The sequence below is a fragment of the Ovis aries genome, chromosome 25 (genome assembly GCF_016772045.2).
Source record: "Ovis aries strain OAR_USU_Benz2616 breed Rambouillet chromosome 25, ARS-UI_Ramb_v3.0, whole genome shotgun sequence".
Classification (NCBI taxonomy): domain Eukaryota; kingdom Metazoa; phylum Chordata; class Mammalia; order Artiodactyla; family Bovidae; genus Ovis; species Ovis aries.
The window spans coordinates 9544896-9565212 of NC_056078.1; the positions used below are offsets into that span (position 1 = coordinate 9544896).

Consider the following 20317-nt stretch of genomic DNA (forward strand, 5'->3'; position numbering starts at 1 on the left):
GGAACTTTTGTCCTGAAGGACACTTAAAGGTCTAGATCATCTCTCAGCAGAGGACTCAAGACCTTGGTGATTCTGCAGAGGGGGAGAAATGAGTTTACCTTCTCGAAGAGTCTGAGGATACCGTTAATTCTGTGATTCTGATATTGTCCCTCAATCCCACTCACCTCACCAGCTCTCTTTCAGAAGAGCTGATTTTAGTTGTTGATGGGAGAACAGTAAGTCCTCTGCATGTGAATCCTCAAGTTGCGAACTTTCAAAGTTGCGAATGTGGGTTCACATGTCCAATCATGTCAGGCCCGAGTGACGCTGCAGCTTGCCCCCCGTCTCCTATTACTGATGATCCTTCAGCTCCAGCATTTCTACCTCCTCTCCCTCCCTGAGCAGTGACTCTTGTTGCCTGTTCGCTTGATGCCAACCCCTATATCCAGCCGTTGTACTGCACTATTGTAATTTTCAAAGTTCTGTAACGTAAGGGTAAAAATCTTTTCTTTATTTTTTGTGTTTATTTTTATGTATTATTTGTGTGAAAAGTATTCTAAACCTATTACAATACTATATAGCTGACTGTGTTATTAAGCGCCTAGGCTAATTTTGTGGAACTTACGAACAAATTAAACTTGTCAAGATGTTTTCAGAATGGAGCTCATTCATATGTGGGGAACTTACTGTAAATCTAGGATGATGAGCTAGTGTTTTCTAAATCTTCATTATTTAGACTTTCACATTTAGGCCATAGTAATTGATTAGCGCAATATTTTGCTTTAAGGAAAACACTCTAGAACAGACACTCAATAAATGTGTTGAATATATGGATTTTTAAAGGGTTTATGAAGAACGCATTTCCTTTGAATAATACCTTTTAGGAATATGGCTTAAGATAGTCAACCCCTTAATCATTTGCTCCTGTGGTTTGAGTTGTGTTAACATCCATATTTTAAAATTGCCAAAAATGACATGAGTTGTATGTTTCATTGCAGTGCCTATATTTCTTGGTAGAAAACTCTTAAGATCTATGCCAAATATTCTCTAATGACTAATATTTTTAGTGTATTATCTCTGCATAGAAATTCAACCTTAAATAGTAATGACTGCTAGTATTTATATAATGTTACTATGTGTAACAAGGGAATATTTATATATGGTTATCGTGTGTCGTTGTTCAGTTGCCCAGGCATGTCCAACTCTCTGACTGCGTGGACTGCCGCACACCAGGCCTCCCTGTCACTCACCATCTCCCAGAGTTTGTCCAAGTTCAGTGGTGATGCCATCCAGCCGTCTCATCCTCTGATGGCTCTTCTCCTTCTGCCCTCAATCTTTCCCAGTATCAGGGACTTTTCCAGAGAGTCAGCTGTTTGCATCAGGTGACCAAAATACTGGAGCATCAGCTTCAGCATCAGTCTTTCCAATGAGTATTCAGGGTTGATTTCCCTTACAATTGACTGGTTTCATCTCCTTGCTGTCCAGTGGATTCTCAGGAGTCTTCTCCAGCACCATAGTTTGAAGGTGTCGATTCTTTGGCACTCTGCCTTTTTTATACTCCAGCTCTCAGAACTATATGTGAACACTGGGAAGACCATAGCCTTGATTCTATGGACTTTTGTTGCCAGGGTAATGTCTCTGCTTTACAACACACTGTCTACGTCTGTCATAGCTTTTCTGCCGAGCAGTCCCATCCGCAGTGGTTTTAGAGCCCAAGAAGAGGAAATCTGTCACTACTTCCACCTTTCCCCCTTTACCCTCTATTTGCCATGAAGTGATGGGTCTGGATACCATCTTCTTAGTTTTCTTAATATTTAGTTTTAAGCCATCTCTTTCACTCTCCTCCTTCACCCTCATCTAGAGGCTCTTTAGTTCCTTTTCTCTTTCTACCATTAAAAGTATCATCTGCATATCTGAGGTTGTTGACATTTCTCCTAGCAATCTTGATTCCAGCTTGTTATTCACGCAGCTTGGTGTTTCACATGATGTACTCTGCATATAAGTTAAATAAGCAGGGTGATGATATACAGCCTTGATGTACTCCTTTTGCAATTTGGAACCAATCTGTTGTTCTATGTCCAGTTCTAACTGTTGCTTCTTGTCTTATATACAGGCTTCTTAAGAGATAGGTAAGGTGGTCTGGTATTCCCATTCTTTTAAGAATTTTCCAGTTTGCTGTGATCCACCTAAAGGCTTTATTGTAGTTAATGAAGCAGAAGTAGAATTTTTTTGGAATTCCCTTGGTTATTTTATGGTTCAGCGGATGTTGGCAATTTGATCTCTGGTTCCTCTGCCTTTTCTCAATCCAGCTTATACATCTGGAAGTTCTCAGTTCATGAGCTTCTGAAACCTAGCCTGAAGGATTTTGAGCATGACCTTGTTAGCATGTGAAATAAGTTCAATTGTGTGGTAGTTTGAACATTCTTTGGCATTGCCTTTCTTTGCGATTGGAATGAAAACTGGCCTTTTCCAGTCCCGTGGCCACTACTGAGTTTTCCAAATTTGCTGGCGTATTGAATGCAGCACTTTAACAGCACTGTCTTTTAGGATTTGAAATAGCTCAGCTGGAACTCCATCCTCCACTAGCTTTACTTGTAGTAATGCTTCTCTTAAGGCCCACTTGACCACACACTCCAAGATGTCTGGCTCTAGGTGAGTGACCACACCATTGTGGTTATCTAGATCATTATGACACTTTTTTTTACAGTTCTTCTGTGTATTCTTGCCACCTCTTCTTAATTTCTTCTGCTTCTGTTAGGTCCTTGCCGTTTCTGCCCTTTATTGTGGCCATCTTTGCATGAAATGTTCCCTTGGTATCTCCAGTTTTCTTGAAGAGATCTCTAGTCGTTCCCATTGTATTGTTTTTTCTCTATTTCTTTGCATTGTTCATTTAAGAAGGCTTTCTTATCTCTCCTTGCTATTCTCTGGAACTCTACAGTCAGTTGGATCTTTCCCTTTTCCCTCTGCCTTTTTCTTCTCTTCTTTTCTCGACTGTTTGTAAGGCCTCCTCAGACAACCACTTTGCCTTATTGCACTTCTTTTTCTTGGGGGTGGTTTTGGTCACCGTCTCCTGTACAGTGTTGCAATCCTCCATCCATAGTTCTTCAGGCACTCCATAACCCTTTGAATCTGTTCATCACCCCCATTGTATAATCATAAGGGATTTGATTTAGGTCGTACCTGAATGGCCTAGTGCTTTCCCCTACTTTCTTCAATTTAAGTCTTAATTTTGCAATAAGGAGCTGATAATCTGAGCCAGTCAGCTCCAGTATAGAGCTGTTTTGACTAACTATAAACAGAACTTCCTCATTTTCAGTTGCAAAGAATGTCGTTAATCTGAGCAGTATTGACCCTCTGGTGATGTCCATGTGTAGAGTTATCTCTTTAGTTGTTGGAAGAGGATATTTGCTATGACCAGCATGTTTTTTTTGGCAAAAAGATAAGTTATTGTCATTTGTTGGTTATACTCTCAGACATTTATGTATATTCCCAATAGATTCAAGGAATTCTATTCAAGGGAATCCCAATCTATTCCCAATAATCGATTCAAGGGATTACAGAGTGCCTGAAGAACTATGGATGGGAGTGTGTAACACTGTACAGGAGGTGGTAACCAAAACCATCCTCAAGAAAAAGGAATGCAATAAGGCAAAGTGGTTGTCTGAGGAAGACTTACAAATACCCACTCATGAATTATTATGAGTAAACTCTCATAATTGCAGGTGTCTTTGTCTTACATCTTTTTAGTGACTGTGGTATCCTATGGAGAACTTAAGTCATTAGTAATACTGTTAAGAGCTCCTACTTTCAAAAATCTACAAACTTTTGTTTTTAATAGAAATTTATTTATTTTAATTGGAGGTTCATTACTTTACAATGTAGTATTGTTTTTGCTATACATCAACATGAATCTGCTGCTGGTATACACGTGTTCTCCATCCTGAACCCCCCTCCCTCCTCCCTCCCCATACCGTCCCTCTGGGTCGTCTCAGTGCACCAGCCCCAAGCATCCAGTATCATGTGTCGAACCTGGACTGGCAATTCATTTCTTACATGATAGTATACATGTTTCAATGCCATTCTCCCAAATCATCCCACCCTTACCCTCTCCCATAGAGTCTTAAAGTCCGTTCTATACATCTGTGTCTCTTTTGCTGTCTCGCATACAGGGTTATCATTACCATCTTTCTGAATTCCATATATATGTGTTAGTATACTGTATTGGTGTTTTTCTTTCTGGCTTACTTCACTCTGTATAATAGGTTCCAGTTTCATCCATCTCATCAGAACTGATTCAAATGTATTCTTTCCAATGGCTGAGTAATACTCCATTGTGTATGTGTACCACAGCTTTCTTATCCATTCATCTGCTGATGGACGTCTAGGTTGCTTCCATGTCCTGGCTATTATAAACAGTGCTGCAACGAACATTGGGGTACATGTGTCTCTTTAAATTCTGGTTTCCGCGGTGTGTATGCCCAGCAGTGGGACAGCCTATTAAATTCACTCTTTAATGAACAGTTGGATATATTAAGGACACACATATTCATTAAGAATGCCTGTGATAGTATACCATTTTCCAGTATTTTCTATACTTTAAAAATATTTGATTCAACTACTCTATTAGGTATATACCTAATATGCATACAACAGGTATCTGGCAAGTGTACAATAGTCATAGATGTTTTTGAGCCTCTTTCTAACTGTGTATTTTCTTACCTTTGTGTCTCCCTAGATAGTATTAGATAGGAGAGATGACAATCTATATCTTTTCTGCTGGAAAAATTTTATAATGATGATAGTAAAGGTTCAGTGAAAAAAAATCATCCATGGTTTTAAAGCCTGACACAGCAACCACTTGATATCCTCCAATTTTATTTTTATTCCTTTCTACATGAATATTTATATTTTGGCTATCTAGACGCTTAGTAGTGTGTTCTCCACTTTCTTCCGCAACTCTGCTTTATTTTAAACATTTTTGGAAGTTATTTACCCTACATTTATATGTATTTCCTATACCATTACTTTTCTGATATTCATTGAAAATTATATAGAGCACTGCCAATATTAAGCTGACTCAGTTCTTAAGTTACACATGACAGCCAGCTAATTAAAGAGAAAACAGTGAAGAAACAAACCCACTACAGCTCAGAGAAATGATTAATCGTGGCTGTAACAATAACCTTGAGTTTTCAAGGAATTAGTTAATTGCAGGCAGTATTCAGGGAGGAGAGTACATTTTACCCTATATAAGGAAACATGCAGTATATGTTAGAGAAAAATAATGATGATTATATTTATAGACATTAATAATTATGGGCATAAATTATGTCAGATACATCTGATACATTCACGTTTAGTGAGAACTATATTCAGGAGGATGCTGGATAAGATGTTGTTCTGATAACATACATATTTACATACATATTATTTACAAGTGTGATATAATCTTGCTTAACACATCAGTGAAGCAGTGTGTTAGTAAGTTATGCTTCCCTTTCTTGTGACTTATACGAATTTCAAGAAGGAAGAAAAACAGCTTCAGTTCAGTTCAGTTCAGTCGGTCAGTCGTGTCCGACTCTGTGACCCCATGGACTGCAGCACGCCAGGCTTCCCTGTCCATCACCAGCTCCCAGAGCTTGCTCAGTCTCTTGTCCATCAAATCAGTGATGCCATCTTTGGGTTTCATCTGACTTTCATATTCCAGATCATCCTCATTTCCATTTGATTTTAATATGTAGTTATTGAACATCTACTATGCTTATATTCAACAATGAATGAAAAAGTTTTGCCCACAGGTAGATTTCATTATAGGCAGGGAAGGTAGACTAAATTTTTCACACTTTTGTGTGATGTAAGCATTAATCCCCAAGTATCCCAGCAGTGGTTTAACTGAGCTGTCAGAAAAATCTTAAAGAGATGTATTATCTCTTTAAGAGCAGTAGTTATCTACTGCTGTGTAACAAATCCCTCCCTAAAATTTGATGGCTTAAACCAACAAACATTTGTTGATCTCAAAGTTTCTATCTTTTAGGGATTTGTGAATGGATTCATTTGGCTTCCCAGATGACGCTAGTGGTAAAGAACTCACTTGCCAATGCAGGAGACACAAGAGGCATGGGTTTGATACCTGGGTTAGGAAGATCCCCTGGAGGTGGGCATGCAACCCACTCCAGTATTCTTGCCTGGAGAGTCCCATGGACAGGATCCTGGCAGGCTATAGTCCATAGGGTCACAAAGAGTCAGACGTGACTGAAGCGACTTAGCCCGCACACACAAGTGGATTAGTCAGGTGATTCTGGATCATGGTGGCTCAGATGGTAAAGCATCTGCCTACAATGCAGGAGACCCAGGTTCAATCACTGGGTTGGGAAGATCCCCTGGAGGTGGGCATGGCAACCCACTCCAGTACTCTTGCCTGGAAAATCCCATGGACACAGGAGCGTGGTAGGCTACAGTCCACGGGGTCACAAAGAGTCGGACACGACTGAGCGACTTCACTTCTGGATCATGGCCTCTCTTGAGGTTTGTGTCAAGTCCACCAGGGCTGCGGTCATCTGAAGACTTCAGTGGGGCTGAGGGGTTTGCTGCTAAGACAGTTCAATTGCATAATTGTTGGTTAAAGGACTCAGATTTTCTCTGTGTATTGGCAAGAGATCCAAGTTCCTTGTCATGAAGACCTCCTCACAGAGATACTTCCTTCACGTAGCAGCTGGCTTCCCCCAGAGTGAGTAATCTAAGAGATAGTGCAAGAAAGAAGCCTCACTGCTCATTGCACTGACTTCTACCATATTCTGTTTGTTGGAAGTGAGTCACTCAATGCATCTCACACTTAAGCCCACAGTTTTTTAGAGAAGTGTGACAAAATATTTGGAGATGTGTTCTCAAACCATCTACTTAGAAGAATCAGTAGGAATCAGTCAGGTTCATTTGTTCAGACAGAGGGAATAGTGTGGGAAGGCTTGGCAGTCCAGGAAAGACTGCACCTGGGAACTTTCAGTTGGCTTTGCATGGCTGAGTATCAAGTAGAGTTTGAGAAGTAGAAGGAAATGAAGGAGAGAAGGCAGAGACTGAAACAGAAGGTTTTTCTGCTTAAAGAATCACTCCATTTCTCTTTGGAGAATGGGCTGAATGTGGACAAACTGAAAGGTAGGGACAGCAGTGTGGTGTTGGTGAGGAGTGTTTTGACACTCCCGAACTTTTTCTGGCCTGAACTTAACCAGTACTGTGCATAGAAAGAATAGGACAGACTCATTTGACATTTGGAAATAGAATCAGTAGAAAGATGAAGGAGGTGTTTGGAATGGTTTTGGAACAGTCAGAGATGGGAAATTGGAGAGATTCTGAGTTTGGAATTTCATTTTGAGTTGTGTTTGAGACAACTATACACAGCAACCAAGACTCAGTTTACACACACACACACATATACGTGTGTGTGTGTGTGTGTGTGTGTGTGTGTGTGCGCAGCTGAGACTATTGCTAGAGAGAAAGAGAAGATTACATTTTTCCTTTTTTTAAATAGGAGAAATTTAGACATTTTTAAGAAGCGGTTTCTGTTTCTAAGAAAAAGAACCAGTGGAAAGGAGAGGTTGAAAATAAAGGAGAGGAACTTGATGAAGCATGATATGAAGATGATTAGGGGTGGGGAAATGAAATTTACAACACAGATAAAAGATTTGGCCTTACATAAGAAGAACACATGCACCGCTAAGCTTGATGGCGGAGCAGTCAGGATTTAAAAAATGCAGTAAACTATGTTACGGAAAATCAGGAAGAAGCTGGGGAAATTGTTACTGTTTCGTTAGACTTTTCTGTTGAAATATTAAGTGAGGCTGTTTGCTAAGAGAGAAAAGTGAGAGAGTGATGCTGTGTGTTAGAAGCCTTGGAGAGACCAATAAAGAGTTTCTGAATATAGAATTCTGGTTGAGTTTCCCTTCAGCACTGTGTATATTCATCCCATTGCCTTCTGGTCGCCATGTTTTCAGATGAGACATCAGCTGTTACTCGTATGAAGGGCCTTTGTATGTGATGTGCTGCTGCTTTCTTGGTGCTTCCAAGATCCTCTCTTTGTCTTTCAGTAGTTTGACTATGATGTGCATTGTGCGTTTCTTTGAGTTTATCTTACTTGGATTTTGTTGAGCTTCTTGTATCTGTAAATTAATTTTATTCACCAAAGTTGGAGCATGTTTTGTCAGTATTTAAGTATTCTTTCTGCCTCTTTCTCTCCTCTCCTGAGATTTTCAGTATGTGTACATTGTTAGGCTTGCTGCATCTGGCAGGTCTGTAAGACTCTGCTTATTTTTCCTCTTTTTTTTCCCCCCTGCTTTACATACTTAATAATCTCAGTGGATCTTTATTCAGATTCATTGATTCTTTCTTCTTCAAGCTCAAACCTGTTGTTTTGCCCCTCTAGAGAATTTTTAATTTCAGTCATTATAATTTTTAACTCCAGAGTCTATTTTTAAAGTAATTTCAGTCTCTATTTATAATCTCTATTTGGTAAGACATTTTTCTCATACTTGCCTTTAGTTCTTTAGACAAGGTTTCTTTTAATTTTTTGGATATATTTGAAATAGCTAGTTTAACATTTTTGTCTAAAAGTCCAGTATCTGGGATTCCTCAGTGACAGTTTCTATTGACTCTTCCCCTCCATATATATAAAACATACTCTGCTATTTGCATGTCTCACTATTTTTGTTGAAAGTTGAACATTTTGAACAATAAAACGAGGCAGCTCTGGATTCTCCCTTCCTCCAGGATTTGTTACCATGTTTGTTGTAATTGTTGTTACAGTTGTTGTCACTTATTTGTTTAATGAATGTTCTTAACTTGTTCTGTAGAGTTTATTCTGTTTATCATGTGTGGCCACTGAAATCCATGGAACATACATAAGAAAGACTCATTTTCCGTGTCTGAGTTCATGTGTCTGAGTTCGCTGTTAGAGAGATCAAAATACTAAGTAGGGATGGGTGGTAGAAAGAGCATTCTTGCCAGAGGGGGAAGTGTACCTGATGTAATTGAATACAGAAAGAGATGAGGGAAAATTGATTATCAAGTTAGGCTAAGATACAGAGTGTAAGTGGGGAGAGAACAGCAATAGTTGGAAATAGAAGGATTAGGCTATAAAATATGGAATATTTTGAAAGCCCCAGCTAAGAAGTATGGTAAATTTGTATGAGAAATTCTAGCCTCAGAAAGTTTTAAAGCAAAAGTTTGATTTGTGGTTAGAGTGTTCAGTAGCAGTATTATGACGACAGTGGAAAGGAACAGATTGGAGGGGGAGAGTGCTTGGATAGAGAGACCAGTTGCGAGGCTTTTGGAAACATGTGATCTTCAGAAGGATGGTGAAAAATGGAAATGAAAAGATAGATGTGAGATGGTTTGTGGAATGAAGCAAAATGTCTGGTGATCACTAAGATAAGATTTAAAACTTCAGTTTGTAATTGGCTATACTGTTTCGCTGACATCAGAAAAATTAACAGCATTTTTTTTTAACTTTAAACTTTTTATTTTGTACTGGGTTATAGCCAGTTAACAATGTTGTGGTAGTTTCTGATGAACAGCAAAGAGACTCAACCATACATTTTCATGTATCCATTCTTCAAACTCCCCTCCCATGCACGCTGCCACATAACGTTGAGTAGAGTTCCATGTGCTATACAGTAGGTCCTTGTTGGTTATGCATTTTGAGTATAGAGTATGTAGCTTACCTTAGGGCCTGATATTTTTGTTAAAATTGAATCTGTTGTTGTTAAGTCATGCAGCCGTGTTCATCTCTTTGCTACCCCAGGGACTGCAGCACACCAGGTCTCCCTGTCCCTCACCATCTCCCAAAGCTTGCCCAAGTTTATTACATCCATTGCATCAGTGATGCCGTCCGCTAATCTCATTCTCTGGCACCCTCTTCTCCTTCTGCCCTCAGTCTTTCTCAGCACCAGGGACTTGTTCAATGAGTTGGCTGTTTGCATCAGATGACCAGAATACTGGACCTTATGTAATTCATCAGGGTTATAATTTATTTTCTGTTAGTCAGTAGAATGCTGATTTATGTATTCCAGGATGAATATGAACTCAGTGTTGAAATTGTGCTATCTTTGGAGAATTGTCCTAAATAATATTTTAAGATATTTGGAAAAGTCATCTATGCTTATTCATTAAAAGGTTTTATAATTGCTTACTTATCAGTTCAGTTCAGTCGTTCAGTCGTGTCCGACTCTTTGTGACCCCATGGATTGCAGTGCTCCAGGCCTCCCTGTCCATCACCAGCTCCTGGAGTTCACTCAAATATCACTTTAGATCTAAAGGATTCTAGATAAGTGTAAAATTTTCAAGAGACTAGCCTGCCTTCCCGGAGAAGGCAATGGCATCCCACTCCAGTACTCTTGCCTGGAATATCCCATGGACAGAGGAGCCTGGTAGGCTGCAGTCCATGGGGTCATGAAGAGTCAGACATGACTGAGTGACTTCACTTTCCCTTTTCACTTTCAGGCATTGGAGAAGGAAATGGCAACCCACTCCAGTGTTCTTGCCTGGAGAATCCCAGGGAAGGGGGAGCCTGGTGGGCTGCCGTCTCTGGGGTCGCACAGAGTCAGACACGACTGAATCGACTTAGCAGCAGCCTGCCTTCCAGCTTATTATAAATAACGGATACTTTTAATCTATAGTTAGATCTTGACTGCCCTCTAGTGGTAAGCGTCTCTTGGTGTATGGCTTAGATGCAGTGAGTGTAGCTATTGTAGGTCCTATTTGAATGGTCGTTGGAGTTTGCCTTCTTGATGGTAGGATCTCTGGGGTACAAGGAACACAGTATATTATCAGACCTTGCCCTTAATCTTAAAGTGGTTTTTAAAGGCCTAAATCCTGAATTTTTTCTTTGAGTAGCCCTGATAGAGTGCGATGGGAATTTATCTGCTGTTCAGTTTTTTAAATGTCAATTACTATTGCACTTATTATAACTGTATAAAAATCATTTATATAACATACTTACATGAGCTAGAAATATACAAATATAGAGTGTTTAAATTCAAGCAAAGAATAACAATTGCATGTTTGGAGAAAAGTTCTGTATTTTAACAGTGATGCTGCTGGTTACCTATTTGGCAGCGTTCCTGTGTCCAGGGCTCAAGAGAGTCTTTGTTCTTAGATTCAGTTCAGCAGGTGCTTATAGGGCCTACTTTTGTGTTCAGCTGCTTAATGTTTTAGGATATGCAACAGAAATTTGTTGCAGATTGCCTGGGTATTTTTTTTTTATGTCTGTGGATTCAGATTTCCACTTAGTGATTTTATCAAGAAGCAGAATCCTGATCTGTTTCTTCTTTAAACCGTAAGAAAATTAGAATATTAACTGAGCCTCGTGGACATTTGGAGGAAAATCCGTGAAGCGCGCAAGTCCTCTGCATGATATCTATGAACAGCATGTTCACTTCAAGTTCAGTTGAATGCCATCAATGAGTGTAAGAATAGTGCACCAATTATGACCCAGAAATTCCACTCCTGATGTATATATCTGAAAGAATAAAAATAATAACTCAAAAAGATACAAGCACCCCAATGTTCCTAACAGCATTATTTACAGTAGCCCAGATATGGAAGCAACTTAGGGGCTTCCCTTGTGGGTCAGCTGGTAAAGAATCTGCCTGCAGTGTGGAAGCAACTTAAGTGTCCCTGTTGACTCAGACGGTAAAGAATCTGCCTGCAGTGCAGGAGACCCAGGTTCAATCCCTGGGTTGGGAAGATCCCCTGGAGAAGGGATTGGCTACCCACTCCAGTATTCTTGGTAGAGAATTCCATGGACAGAAGGGCCTGGTGGGCTACAGTCCATGGGAGCACAAACAGTCTGACAAGGCTGAGCAACTAAGTGTCCATCAACACATGAGTGGATAAAGAAGGTATGGTATAGACATGCAATGGTATATTACTCATAAAAAGAAGAAAATTTTAACATTTACAGCAACATGGATGCATTTGAAGGGCATTATACTAAGGGAAATGAGTCAGAAAGACATACACTGTGTGGTATCACATATGTGTGGATCGTAGTGAATTGTGGAAAACTCTTAAAGAAATGTGAGTAACAGAGTGCCTTACCTGTCTCCTGAGAAACCTCTCTGTGGGTCAAGAAGCAACAGTGAGAACTGGACATGGAACAACAGACTGGTTCCACACTGGGGAGGGAGTACAACAAGGGTGTAAATTGTCACCCTGCTTATTTAACTTCTATGCAGAGTACATCATGCAAAATGCCAGGCTGGATGAATCACAAGCTGGAATCAAGATTGCAAAGAGAAATATCAATAACCTCAGATATGCAGATGACACCACCCTTACAGCAGAAAGTGAAGAAGAACTAAAGAGCCTCTTGATGAGGGTGGAATAGGAGAGTGAAAAAACTGACTTAAAACTCAGCATTCAAAAAACTAAAATCATGGCATCTGGTCCCATCACTTTATGGCAAGTAGAAAAGTGGAAGCAGTGACAGATTTTATTTTGTTGGGCTGCGGAATCTCTGTGGACAGTGACTACAGCCATGAAATTAAAAGACATTTGCTTCTTGGATGTCTGTGACAAACCTGGACAACATATTAAAAAGCAGAAATGTCACTTTGACAACAGAAGTTCAGAAAGTCAAAGCTATGATTTTTCCAGTTCCGTTCAGTTCAGTCGCTCAGTCGTGTCCGACTCTTTGCGACCTCATGAATCGCAGCACGCAAGGCCTCCCTGTCCATCACCAACTCCTGGAGTTCACTCAGACTCGCGTCCATCGAGTCAGTGATGCCATCCAGCCATCTCATCCTCTGTCGTCCCCTTGTCCTCCTGTCCCCAATCCCTCCCAGCATCAGGGTCTTTTCAAGTGAGTCATATCTTCTCATGAGGTGGCCAAAGTACTGGAGCTTCAGCTTTAGCATCATTCCTTCCAAAGAAATCCCAGGGCTGATCTCCTTCAGAATGGACTGGTTGGATCTCTTTGCAGTCCAAGGGACTCTCAAGAGCCTTCTCCAACACCACAGTTCAAAAGCATCAATTCTTTGGCGCTCTGCCTTCTTCACAGTCCAACTCTCATATCCATACATGACTACTGGAAAAACCATAGCCTTGACTAGAAGGACCTTAGTCGGCAAAGTAATGTCTCTGCTTGATTTTTCCAATAGTCATGTGTTAATGTGAGAGTTGGACCATAAAGAAAGATGAGTGCCAAAGAATTGATGTTTTTGAACTGTGTTGCTGGAGATCCAACCAGTCCATCCTAAAGGAAATCAGCCCTAGCTGTTCATTAGAAGGACTGTTGTTAAAGCTGAAGTTCCGATACTTTGGCCACCTGATGCAAACAGTTGGGTCACCAGAAAAGACTCTGATGCTGGGAGAGATTGAAGGCAGAAGGACAAAGGGACAGCAGAGGATGAAATGCTTAGATGATGTTGTGTCGCAAATTCAATAGACATGATTCTGAGCAAACTCCGGAGATATGGAGGACAGAGGAGCCTGGCGTACCATACACAGTCCATGGGGTCACAGAGTCGAACATAATTTAGCAACTGAACAACAACAAATGTCTGGAATCTGAAAAAATAAAACAAAGTAGTGAATATATTTAAGAAAAAGAAATATGCTCACAGAAGTAGAGAGGAAAGTAGTAGTTACTAGTGGAGAGAGAGAAGGCGGGAGGAGCAAGGAGTAGGGGTAGGTGATTAAGAGGTACAGACTACTATGTATCAGATAAGGTACAATGATATTTTGCACAACACAGGTAATAGAGCCCATTTTTTATAATTATAAATGGGGTAAAACCTTTAATATTGTGAATCACTGTCGTGCATATATACAGTGTTGTACATCAACTATACTTCAATAAGAAAAAGAACAGTACAGCAGCTTGAGATCAAGGAGAAAAATGCCAGGATGATCAAAGTCTTCATCATTGCCTCTTACTGACCCGGATCTTCTTTATAGTCCCCCTATTTTTATTACTGTTATTAGTAGGGAAGATTAATGATGAATCCTAATATCAAGAGAAATTTGCAGTAGGATTTTAAGGAAATTATGTAGTGGTTATATTTCTGTATCAGATTTCCCAATGTATTTGGACTTAAACTAATGTTAAAATTTATTTGGCTCTTTGAGCACATTTTGCATTTTGTGGAGTCTGATATCCTGGAAACTTAAAATAGGAAAGAGGACCCATGAATTTTTCAGTAATTTAGATTTCTAAAAAATGGAATATTCCATACTTAGGAAATTGGGAATTTAATCTGTTAGTCCACATGAGAATGTAATAAGTATGATTGTATTTACAAATGTCAGCATCACTAAAAATAAGGATAAATATGTTGAGGGCATTTTATTTTCCTGACACGTAATCTCCCAAGGTTCGTGTAGTTCCTTGATCGTATTCTGTACCTCTGTGATTCATTTCAGGAAGATTACAAGCATGACTTAAAGAAACAATGGATTGGTGTTCTGTTTTGGGGGAGACACTGACTGGAAATATGTCGTTTCCTATTTTTTTTTTTTTAGTACCATGACATTTAGAATTATCTTCTGAATAGTAAATTTTCTTGTCCTTGAAAAGTTGTTTACTATTCAATCTTTCAAAAATCATTGAGTTTTTAAATAATAGATGTGAGAAATTTTTACCCTTTACCAACAAGGTAAAGGTGAAGGTTTTTCTCATTCAAGTCCCTTTCCACTCCTAACTTGAATGTATCAAAAGCAAACCTTTTCTTTTCAGAGAAGGTTGTACATGCTGTCTGCTCTATAGAGTAGTATAAATGCCTCATTTTTAAACTCAAAGCTATGGTTTTTCCAGTAATCATATATGGATGTGAAAGTTGGACTATAAAAAAAGCTGAGTGCAGAATTGATGCTTTTGAACTGTGGTGTTGGAGAAGACTCTTGAGAGTCCCTTGGACTGCAAAGAGATCCAGCTAGTCCTTTCCAAAGGAAATCAGTCCTGAATATTCATTGGAAGGACTGATGTTGAAGCTGAAACTCCAATCCTTTCGCCACCTGATGCAAAGAGCTGACTCATTTGAAAAGACTCTGATGCTGGGAAAGATTGAGGGCAGGAGGAGAAGGGGATGACAGAGGATGAGATGGCTGGATGGCATCACTGACTCAATGGACGTGAGTTTGGGTAAACTCCAGGATTTGGTGATGGACAGGGAGGTCTGACGTGCTGCAGTCCATGGGGTCTCAAAGAGTTGGACGTGACTGAATGACTGACCTGAATGCATCTATTTTTTCAGGAAGATATTTGAGTGTCTTGCATGATACGAGTGTGTGACTTTTGAGGCTTCACTGTTGGATACAGGAGATTTGCCTGGAGCAGACTAGGCTGTTAGGTGTGAGCATGTGTGTGTATGTACTTGAGGTGAAAAAACAAAATATTGTTTATTCAGAAATTTAACACAGCTTTTAAAAGGTTTATCAGATATAGTTCCTCTGTATCCCCTATAATCACATAATCAGCAAAAAGCAATAACTGGTCCTTTCATTAAACCAGCCCCTATTATGGGCTAGAACCTCTTTAGTCCATTTTTCTTTTCTTCAATATAAGCTTAAATTGTTAAAGATGATCTAACTGTGTGTTAATTGGCAACCTTTAGAGCTTATCTTGAGTGTTTTTGTTTATTTAGCCATATCAATAGTTAAGTTCTTATTAAACTTTTATTAGTTATAAGGTCTTTCCTAACTTGAGATCAGGTGAGAACTAATATGTAGCTGGTATCTGCTAATTCCGTGTCAGCTGCTGGAGGAAGAGTGGAAAGAACACAGTTTGTGGCATTTGGCAGCTCCCAGATTCTGCCGTTTGTTAGTTGTGAGATGTAGGTCAAGTCACGTAAATTCCCTCCTCTGTATTTAACCCTGGTCTTCACAGAGCTGACCATACCCTTTGATATCTGTTCAGGGGACCGGTGTCCGCATGCATGTGAAATCCTAGAGGGTGACGATCTTAAAGCTATCCCGGCTCCAGGTTCCCTGGTCTGAAGTTTTCACTGGCACATCCATGTCATGTACATCTCATTTCCTACAGATGTTTTTTTTTTTCCCTTCACACAGCGCTAATCCTGATGTTGGACTTGACCCTTTGGTTGTTTCCTCAAATCTCTTAAACACAGCTTTGGTATGTGTAGCACATTACAGTGAGAGTGTAGATTAGGGGAAGACTTAATGCACTTAGCCATCCTGTCTGTGAAATTTATCAATGGTTACTGTTCTCTGTGAATGTTGATCTCTTTCTTCTTGTTTTCTCTTTCCTCCTCACTTCCTGGCTGATTCTTCCCTCTTTTCTCCAACCCATCTCTCTCTTTCTTTCTTTCTTTCTTTTTTAATCGAAGTATAATTGCTTTTCAATGTTGTGTTAGTTATGCTGAACAATGAAGCCAGTAAGCTATATGTTTACATGTGACACCCCCATCCCACCCCCTAGGTCATCACAGAGCATCGTGCTGACCTCCTTGTGCGATACAGCAGCTTCCCACTAGCTGCCAGTTTTATCCATAGTAGTGTGTATATATGGCAGTGTTACTCTCCTCATTCCTTCCAGCCTCCTCTTCTCCCACCATGCCCACCTCTTTTATTGTCTTCTGCCCATTCATGCCCTTACGTGCATCTCATTTTCCACTACCATTTTGCTTTCCATTACCAAATCACCAAGTGTTTGGTAAACTTTTTTCCAAAGGGAAAAAAAAAAATCTTAACATCCTCTGCTCTTACAGAGTTAGTGACATTTAACCACCAGTGCCTCCAAATGCAGGCCTTTTGTATACTTTGCACTTGACCCAGCTAGTTCCATCTGATATGAAAACACTTTGTTACATGTGAATCAAGATGAGAAGGTGTCATTAGCATTGTTCCTGTAGGTTACGTGGTATCTGTCCTCCTCTTTCAATTTCTCATTCAGTGATCACCAGAACCCCTTTACATTCACAGCTGCCAGAGCTGAAGTGTGCAGCGGCACAGGAGAGAGGTTCCGCATCTTCCGTGCTGAGAAAACGTATGCTGTGAAGGCTGGAAGGTGGTATTTTGAATTTGAGGCGATCACTTCTGGAGACATGCGAGTTGGCTGGAGCAGGCCAGGGTGTCAACCTGATCAGGAGCTTGGCTCAGATGAACGTGCCTTTGCTTTTGATGGCTTCAAGGTGAGTGCGCTTTGCTGGGCGCCAGACACAGGAGTTTGTAGGTTCCTGCCTTTGTAGGCTACTGTGCACTAAAGCATCTGCGTGCTGTGAGCCCCACACTGCCTCCCTGCATCCCCACTCATTTTCCTTTTGATGGTCCAGCTTCCCAGGTGGCTCTGGGGTAAAGAATCTGCCTGCCAATGAGGAGATGTGGGTTCAGTCCCTGGGTTGGGAAGATCCCCTGGAGGAGAAAATGGGGACCCTTTCCTGTATCATTGGCTGGGCAACCCCATGTACAGAGGAGCCTGGCAGACTACAGTACTTGGGGTCACAAAGTGTCGAACACCAACTGAATACACACACACGTAATATTAATATTGTGCTTTCCTGAACCCAAACTCAGAATATAGTTTCTAGGAGAACTTCTGTCTGTAGTCTCAAAACGTTTTGAGACATTTTGAGACCTCTCACCCTGTGAAAATTCAAGACTATTCAAAGTTTAAGAAGTAAAATATTGTCTATCATATAAAAAGGGTGAATCATCCTCATCTATCAAAAGCATTAAAACTCTATATGCTAATGCAAAATATATCCATTTGACATAGCAAGTCCATTATCCTCAAGCAATAATTAATGATAGATATAAACATTTAATAGCCATAGTCATGCTGTTTGTTGTTTATAATCACCAAAAGTTTCCATTTTCAGTGTTATGAGTAATTTTAATTTTTTCAGTTTGATGAAAGCTGGTAAGTTTCTTCTTTTTTGGTACATTGTTTATTTGTACATTATATAAACATTGAATGTTTACTTTTTCTGTATAAAATATTTTAAAATTAAAAATATTTATATATGAACATAACCACACTAGAATAGGAATAGTAATAGTTTTGGTTGATAAAGTTATTGATATTTTATTCTTTTATCTTATTTTAATTTGCTAATTTTTTTTCAGTAAATTTATATTCCTTTGGAGGGAGCTTTTTTCCTAATTAAAGAAAAAAAATTAAAATAAATCAGCAATTGTGAAGATATTTGACATTTGGGTAGCCAGGTGTGTGTCTAGGAAAGCCTTTTTGTACTAGAAATCAATATTGTGTCTTCTAGGGCAACTGATCCACTTTGTTCTGAAATGTTACATTTCTTGAGTCCTATTTTCTATATCAGATAGATAGAAAAATTTAACACCTTTTGGTACCTAATTTGGTTAAATAAATTTTTAAAAAGTACAGTGTGTTATACTTTAGGAAAATCATTGTTTTGCATTGGTGAATATATTCTGTTATATATCAGTTTACAATGAAGATGATACATTAGGGAAAAACAAAAAGATTTATCTGATAAAATACTATAATTTTGTATCTGCAAATCATTGTAATATACTTACAGATTCAAAGGTCACATTTATCAAGACTATGTTTCAAATGTATTTATGAGATTTTGCCTGTGTTATAGATAAAGCAGTATTGACATATATGTACATGATTTTTGGCTTATTATTTCAGTAAATATCTAAAGAATATATTTGTTTGATTCAAACCCTTTCTATACTAAAATGCTTCAGTTTTCTATTTTGCTAAAATGTGAGTGCCACTGGTTCCAAGAAATGGAATTTTATTTTGAAAGAGTTGAAAATTAGAATGTCATTTTCAGTGATCAGTTCCCAGCTGATTCTCTGTTCATAATTCTCTGTATTTGGGGGAGTGGAGAAAAACAACTCATTTCCTGGGAAGTGTTGGGGGAGTGGAGAAAAACAACTCATATCCTGGGAAGTGTTCATTGTAGTGAGAAAAATAAATTTCTAAAGACACAGTTTTTCTTTTAACAGAAAGGATATAAGGTTCGATTTTTTAAAATAATAGACTCAAATCATGAAGTAGCACTTGAGTTTTTCTCAACATTCAACGACATATGATGTTAATGTCAAGGATTCAGAATCCCTGGGTACCTCCACATCACTTAGCGAGTTGCTGTAGACAGATGGGCTGACTGCATTTCTTCCCCCCGCTACGTTAACACAAGGGCTGCTGTGAATCATGCCAGTCGCGGTGGGCGGGTACCGGTCTGGCTTTTTCTGTGACAGTGGCTCTTCTGTCTCCAGGCCCAGCGGTGGCACCAGGGCAATGAGCACTATGGGCGCTCCTGGCAAGCTGGCGATGTTGTGGGCTGTATGGTTGACATGACAGAGCACACCATGATGTTCACACTGAATGGCGAAATCCTTCTTGATGATTCAGGTTCAGAACTGGCTTTCAAGGACTTTGATGTTGGTGATGGTAAGTGTACTGCGTCTTGTGTTGTGTTCACGTTGGGATACAGGGAAGCTCTTTGTTCTGATGCCTCTTTACCAACCATCTCAGTTTGAGGGTGAGCAAGCAAATGAGTTGCAGCTGTAAACCACAGTGGTGCCCATAAGGCTTATTGGATCCAAAAGCCTTGAAATGACTTAAGCAGAAACTCTCTCTGTACTTCGGAGCTAGGATTTTGCTAAGGCATAAATGGTTTTTATGAATGCGAGTAAGAAAATACAATGGCAGGCAAAGGATAGTTTTCCACACATATTAAATGTTCATTTAGAACTTCTTGGTTCAATCAGCTGCTTATAGCTTCTTTTCTTTCATTCATTTCAAAAAATATATTGAAAGCCTACTGCATATCAGGCCCTCTCTGGATTCTGAGATGACAGGAATGAAGCATTGTCTTACTGTTATGCAGCCAATAGTTTAGCAGGGCAAGTTTGCACCTGCACAGTTTCTATTCCGTGGATAAGTTCTAAAATAAAGAAATGCAGAAAATTCCATGGAAGCACAGTGCAGGGTAAAGATACCTCTGCCTGTGGGACTCTGAGATGACCTTGAAAAGCGTTGTAAGAGAAAGACAAAGCTGTTTGTGAAAGAAATGAGAGGATAGGTATTTTATAGGACAGTACTTCCAATGGGTGGCCACTGTCATAAAATGAGGTTCTTTGAATTTATATTAATTTAAATGAAATAAAGTTAAAACTTGAGTTTCTTAATGGCACTTGCTTCATTTCAAATGCTCAACAGGACTCTATGGTTAGTGGTGCCCAATTGAACAGGAGAGATACAGAACATTTAAATCATCAACAAGAATTCTATTGAATTGTGTTAATCTAGAGCATATAAACAAAATAACCTAACACTTTTTTTTTTTCTTCAAAATGACTGAATATATCCTATTGGGGCTTTTCAGGTGATACT

The 20317-nt window shown here is 39.4% G+C and overlaps 1 protein-coding gene across 13 annotated transcripts in view; it reads left to right on the plus strand.

Annotated features, from left to right (window-relative positions):
* RYR2 (ryanodine receptor 2) overlaps nucleotides 1–20317 on the plus strand; it is an 810976-nt gene that overhangs the window by 508383 nt on the left and 282276 nt on the right. For all 13 annotated transcript variants that reach the window (XM_060406755.1, XM_060406748.1, XM_060406743.1 and 10 more), the window contains 2 exons: nucleotides 16909–17117; nucleotides 19198–19372. In XM_060406755.1, coding sequence (XP_060262738.1) covers nucleotides 16909–17117; nucleotides 19198–19372 — 384 coding nt within the window. The remainder of the gene's footprint in view (nucleotides 1–16908; nucleotides 17118–19197; nucleotides 19373–20317) is intronic.